At 41.9% G+C, this 7163-nt stretch overlaps 1 protein-coding gene across 1 annotated transcript; it reads right to left on the bottom strand.

Annotated features, from left to right (window-relative positions):
• Nucleotides 1-5100: 5100 nt before the first annotated feature.
• LOC133887660 (protein BIC1-like) lies at nucleotides 5101-6054 on the bottom strand. The gene has a single exon (XM_062327618.1). The coding sequence runs from the start codon at nucleotides 5850-5852 to the stop codon at nucleotides 5316-5318; it is 537 nt and encodes a 178-aa protein (XP_062183602.1). The 5' UTR covers nucleotides 5853-6054; the 3' UTR covers nucleotides 5101-5315.
• Between the last annotated feature and the right edge of the window lie 1109 nt (nucleotides 6055-7163).

The raw sequence follows: 7163 nt of genomic DNA, 5'->3' as shown, positions 1-7163 counted from the left end.
TCTAAACTTTGCAGGTATTTGTTCATTACTTCATTTTTGGTTTGTCTAACTTAGTTTGGTCCCATAACCATCTTGGTCCAGTGTACAGACACACCGCGCATACCCAGATTTTATTCACTAATTTGATGAGCTGATGGTGAATGACGTCCACTAGAGGCTGTACACGAAGGAGGAGGTACATCGACACGCTCCTCTTGGACTTTCGGTGCTATTCTTACAGTACTAGGAGTACTGGCTCATGCGGTGCACCTTCTTCTGTGACATCTACATCGAGGAGTACTCACGCATCGCGTGATGCGATAATTCGGGAAGTTCCAAGCATTCCTGCTCCCGGTGATGAGGACGGTGCCTAGCAACATACAGAAGTACGTAACATTATAATTACCTGTTCATTGGAGACAATGTAGCACGTTTTTTCATTTTCTTATGTTTTTGTAGCTTGACGCTCAAGAGGGCTCATACCACAAGCACATTTGCGACTCATGGGCAAACATAGGTTGATAGATGGGATCATCTTATCGAGAACATTTTGGATGAGGATCGGCCACACTCTGAGGAGGTGTACGTGGAGTACTCGTCCTGATTCATGGCTTGGACGCGCACTCGGGTCACGTACACACTGACCGAGCTTCCACGACAGGTGTCGAACGTTCGCGACACGTATCCGACTCACAGCGACTAGACATGTCCACTTAAGGTACGTACAGTACTACGCGACTCCTCATTTACTATATTTGTTGGTACAATAAAATTGTATAATGAAATGAAACTTTTATTTGTAGAGAGACATTTTGCACCAATACCACTACTCGTAATGCCGACCCTGCTAGGTCATAATCTTGATTGTCGGACGCCATCATGCTGCTGATTTATTTAACTCATCCTCATCTTTCATGCCTTTTCCCCACCAGTTTTCGGTTTTGCAATAGGCCCATCATATCTTTCAATATTCAAGAATCCTTAATAAATACATGCACGTACGTAATCTAGACCTTTATAATCTAGACCCACCGTATAAGATGGTGTAGTAGTTCTTTTCTTTTTCTTTCCCATAAACGTGAGATTTTTCTAGCTTTTTAAAGCAACCATATAGACTTCTTTTTCTTTAGAGAGAGTACATTTTGGACATACATCACACTCACACCGCATTCATACCACCACGCACACGCACACGCTTGTGCGTGTTTAGTGGAAACATGTATGCCGTGATATGCAAGGTTGTCCTTTTACTGATTTCTCTTTTTTCCCCACCAATTAACATTATAATTTATTGTATACTTATTATATGACCCATGTGCACCATTAAAATATGGCCTCATCAAATAGCTTATGTAACCCTCTCCTTTTCTCTATGTTTTAACGTGGGACCAAATAAGAAAGGTAGGTCTCACTACTACCGAATTTGTCAAAAGTAGCGTCTCATTAGTGCCAGTTAGGCCATAACCGACACTAATAGTGTATCAGTGCCGGTTCGTAGGAAAACCATACATCTGCTCATCCATTCAGACAAAAACTGGCACTGATAAGTAGTATTAGTGCCGGTTAGTATTAAAAATCAACACTGATAATATTAGTGTCGGTTTATAATACTAACCGGCACCGATATATCGTTCGGACCTAAATTTTTGATGAATTAGAGTTTTAGCTCGTGCCGATGTCTGGTGCGACTCGCTCTCTCAACCTTATCTAATCCATACGCAACCCTCTCTCTCTTCCACCTCCGCCTCCTCAACACTCTCTCCACCTCCGCCTCTCTCCTCAGCGCGCCAGCTCCTCCCTCCCACCTCCGCCTCTCTCCTCTGCCCTCTCCCCTCTTCTCCGCTCGTGGTGGCCTCTCTCCTTAGCTCCTCCCTCCCACCTCCACCTCTCTCCTCAACACTATCTCCTCTTTTCTGCGCGTGGCGGCCTCTCTCCTCTTCTCTGTCTCTCTGTCTCTCTCTCTCTCCTCTTCTCTCTCTCTCTCTCTCTCTCTCTCTCCTCTTCTCCGGCCTCTCTCCTCTTATTCTCGCATGGGGCGGTAGGATCTGGCCCAGGGGTGGCGGGATCCGGCGCGGGGGCGGCGATTCGGCCACCAAGGGCTTCAGCACAACAGAAATGGATCCACGGTTTCTGTGGTGGTGGCCTTCGTGCTCTGCATTTTATTTGTGCAGGATGTAGAAGGATCTGTTGCGGCGGCGTCATCGGCGATGATGACCTCCGACATGTGGGGCCAGCAGCGGGCTCGGCTCAATGTATCAAGCCGGCTCGTTTTGCCTGGCCATTTTTCTTTTTTTGTTTCTAAAAAACATCATCAGTGCCGAGTCCAAAACCGGCACCAATAGACTTCCACTATCAGTGCCACTTATAGAGTGTCAGTTCTAAAATCGGCAGAACCGACATTGATGAGGTGTTTTGTTGTAGTGTCTTTATGTTCGCTCCACTTAACATGAGAGTTTCTAAACTGACTTCTTTCAACCTTGTTTTCTGCAATAGATGAGATGATTAATATATTATAGGTTTCTTAGTTTGTGAACCAAGATGGATTATTTCTACCTTTTCACGTACTTCAAGGCACATTATAACCTCAAAAATATTCTATCCAACTCTAAGTCACCATCCGTCATGTGGTAGACATTTCACATACCAGGGAGGTTGACGGCGAGCCACAATGCCTTTGTAGCCATTTATCATTGTGAGTCATGTATGTGAGCATCTTGATCAGCATAACCACCAAGAGCAGCTTGTCGGCCATTAATTGTATCTCTAAGAACATACATGTATTGCAATCGTTGGAAGCTACATGGTAGTGACAACCAGAAACGCCGATATATTTTTTCCTTCTCTAATTACTAAGATAATAGAATAGATTTTTTAATAATAACAGATGTGGGTAACAGAGAAGCATGCATGCATAGGGATATTTTATGTTTATTTTTTCTTAATGGCAAATTTATAAACATGTATATGAACACTTTGCTTTTTTCTAATTAACGTGATAATTTTTAAACCTTGAGAGTCTAGGAGGAGTCTTCTTTTGTTGACCAATTATTAGTATAATAGATAGATAGATAGGTGTTGGTCAAAATTCAGGGCTAATTTGGCGTCTCAAATTTCAGTAGCGCTGCTATATATTTTAGGCTTGGTTACATGCGATTTATTTGGGCACAAAGGAAACAATCCATATATAATCTTTAGCCAGAGACCTTGGGGCCGTTTCTTGTATTATCTTAAAGTAAAACTTATACGAGGGAATGAGAATTTACTCCTTCCCTTCTTCGGAATTCCATGACATGCCACTGTATTGTGTGATTGACATGTGGCTTCAGAACTCACGTGTCTCAGTGAGATATCCAGCGACAGATTTTCAATCGTTTAATAATGGAGCGACGCACTCTCAGGATTCCCAAAAACTGAGGAAGTTAATTAACACCCCTATACATTGGTGATTGAGATCATGACCCACGAGTTCGATTCTCCATATCACCTTAGATTCGGACTTACACAACCCTTGGATATTTCACATGATGTCAAGAACATATATATGCATTTTTTCAAATATAGATTGTAGCTAGCTTCGCTACTGCAATGTTTAACGGGTAATTAAATGCTTGGAGATTTTTCAAAAGAAAAATCATAGCTGCAGATTTGAAATTTTGGATGCTTGAATAATTGGATCGCATACATTTATCTTCAGACATGTTGAAGAGGTTGTTAGTAATACATACTCCCTCTAGCCATAAATAGTAAGTGACATTTTGGACATTGATATAGTCTTCAAATTAAAATGTGCATTTAAAATCTGGTTTTTTATTGATATAACAAAATTATATTACTATAAAACTACAAATCTACTCATATCATTTTCAATATGTTCAATCTCTATATAAAGTAGTATTGATGGTCAAATTTTAAATATTTTGAGTGTACACACAATCCAAGATGTCACTTATTACTAACTGCAGTATATTCTAGCTAGCTAGCTTTGTACTTTAATAGATGATGTACATATACGGTCTCTAATATACACATTTTGTTATTACCTAAGTCATAAAAATATATTATTGTAAAACCATTTTTTATGACGAATCTACTAAACCTTTTCCATATGTCAAACTATGTACTGTGTGTATATTATTTTCGAAGTTTTAAAAATTAGACTACTGGCAAGTTGAAAAGATTAAAACAGTACTTTGGAACAAAGAGAAGTACAGCGGTAGACAGGATTCGGTGGCACACCTTAGTCCACGATCCTATTGAATCAACCATGCATGCATGATCTTGTGGAAACACAGCCACCCACAAAATTGTGAGCAAAGATTCCTGTCTAGCTTGAATTGACGCGTAAAGAACGGCAGTATCACATCAGCAATTAAAACTTTTCGAAGAATGCAAGTGTATATACAAGTACTGGCTTTGTCACGTTTTTGAAAAGAGAAATGCACAATAATGAATAGCAACAGCGAAAGATGCAAGAATATGTTCCTCTCTGAAGGAGAGGAAACGAAAGATAGGCAGGAAACCACGTCCGGCATTACGACGCCGACAAATATTCACATGATGAAACAATTATTCTCTCCGTTCACAAATGTAGGACGTATATTATTTTGAAAAAGTCACCAAATATAAACTTTAATAGTTAATTTCTCTTACAATATATTATCAATTACTTAAAAATCACTATCATATTAAAAGTACTTTCAAATACGAATCTATTAAAATAACATCTGTTTTTAAATGTACATATAATTCAATTAATTATTGATCAAAACTTATAAAATTTAATTTTTTTCAAAACAAGATACGCCCTAGAATCCTGGACGGAGAGAGTAACAAGCACAATTAATTTCTCGATGGCGATCTAAACCTGCAATCCGATCGTAATACTCATTAATGACTACACAGATTTCCTCCCAAACCAAAGTCAGCACAGTGTATGTTCAGTCTAATCAATTAATGCATGATAAGCTAACAAATACAATGCTTCGTACATACGATATACCCCTTAGCAACAGCAGCTGCAGAAACAATATGTGTATAGAAAGCTCAGACATGCTATCATACCTTTACTATTTTTCTTTTTTTTAAAAGAGATGTTACAAGAGAATTATGCATTCATCGATCGATTCAAACAGATCATTATCTCAGAATTATTAGCAGTGTTTGTAAGCTAATCAAGGTCGTATGTAATTCACAAGATCAGAAAACACGAAAGACGACGCACTAGATCTTCACAACTCCGAACCAAGAAGGATCTCTTATTTGAGCAAAAATAAGGCAAATCGATCCACCGCTAGCTAATGGCGACTGGAGTGGAGGTGATACTCAGGACTCAGGAGTCAGATGCAGCCGTTCTGCACCCGTAGAGGGCCGGAGCCGGCCGAGGCTGCTGTCGACGTTCTGTCCGGGCGGCGCGTGCAGCACTCGGCGATGAGCGCCCGGCGCGCCGTGAGCAGCCCCGTCGGCACGAGCGGGCGGTCGAAGACGGCGCAGTCCACCCAGTCCTTGAGGAGCTTCTCCTGCCCCCACATCTCCGGCACCCACACCCTGCCGGCCATCTCCTGCCTGTGCCGCTTCAGCCTCTCCCGCGTGCTCTCCTGATGATCATCCCCAGGCGCCTTCAGCTCCCTTTCCTCCTTGGCCACTGGCTGCTTCTCCTCCTCGGGCTCCTTCCATGGCGACACCTCCGCGGCCTGCTCTGGCGCCGCCGCATCATGGTGATCGGGCTCGGGCGCCGTGCCATGCTGCTCCTGGACGACCGCCTCGCTCTCTTCCGTCGTGGTCGTTGCCGAGCCGCTTCCACTGTCGCATGCCTCGGCCGGCTGCTCCACCTCCACATGCACCGGCACCGCTTCGAGGTCGCTGGAGGACGCCATGCAGCCGATCTCGGTCGAGCTACGCACGCGCTCAAGAACCCCGCGCGGTGGTTCAATCAATCCGTACGTAATGGAGCAGCACCAGTTCGTGGGTGGCTTCTAGCACGGCGATATAATGCGCGCGCCCGAGGGATGGGGAAAAAGATCCGAGGCGAGGGAGGTGGGGGACGGGTGGGGAAAGAAGCGGACACGTTAGGACATAGGAATGGGGGACGCGATCAGCAGGGCGGCGGGCGCCTATGGTGGCCGCGAGGGGAGCGTGGCCTGCTCCCTGCTGCCTCCGCGCGTACATGTGGCTGCCCGTGCCGCGCGACGTGGACGGAGACCTGGTTACACGTACTGTAGTAAGTAGCGGTGGCGCACTGGAGCGCGTAGCATATGATGGGGGCCGTATGCGTGCGGTTGCGCGGGGTTTTGCAGTGTTTGTGAGGTTGGCGGTAGCGCCCACTATAAAAAAATTGTTTTTCGAGATATGTAAAGTGTATTTTTATAGGCAGTTTATTTAGAAAATTGTCTGCGCAGTTAGCGAAGGTTTGTTGGTTCATGAATCGTATGTAAAAATATATTTTTATAGGCTATTTTTTATATGAACCGTATTTGAAAATGTGATGATTATCACATACAATTAATATAAAGAACCGTATGTATAAAAGATTATTTTTACAGGCGATTTTTTATTTAAACCACCTGTTAAAATGGGTCATTTTCATAAACGGTTATGTTGACCGGCTATATTAAAAATTATAATTTTTTAATATAAAGTCAGATGAGGATAAACTTTATTTAAAAATTGTATCTCTCGATGAGATCTACAACTTTGTAGCTGAAAAGTTTTTCATTTGAAATCATTTATATGTCCAATTAATCGTTCAAAACTACAAACAATTATTTGGGTATCTAAATGATTTCAAATGAAAAACTTTTCAACTACAAAAGTTATAGATCGGGCTATAATTTTTATATAGAGTTTGTACTCATCCGACTTAGTATGAAAAATTTATGAATTTTTTAAGATATTTTTTTATCTATTTTCACATGCGGTTCACCACGGGTGCCTGATCGGTTAATTTTTTTTTTGCTTTTTTGATAAAAAATGACGATTCCGGGACCAATTATTACATGCAGTTCGCTTAAGAAATCGTCTGTAAAAATCGATTTCTAAATGTGTTCTGTTAAGAAATCGTATGTGAAAATCGATTTTCAGATGCGATCCGCTCAAAGAACCGTTTATGAAAACCTATTTTTTTATATTGTTTGTAAAGTGAATCGTGATAATATATTTTCACATACGGTTCTTTTACGTCTATGAAA

The sequence above is a fragment of the Phragmites australis genome, chromosome 13 (genome assembly GCF_958298935.1).
Source record: "Phragmites australis chromosome 13, lpPhrAust1.1, whole genome shotgun sequence".
Taxonomy (NCBI): domain Eukaryota; kingdom Viridiplantae; phylum Streptophyta; class Magnoliopsida; order Poales; family Poaceae; genus Phragmites; species Phragmites australis.
Note: the sequence above shows the minus strand (reverse complement) of the source record. Positions and strands in the feature narration are given on the sequence as shown.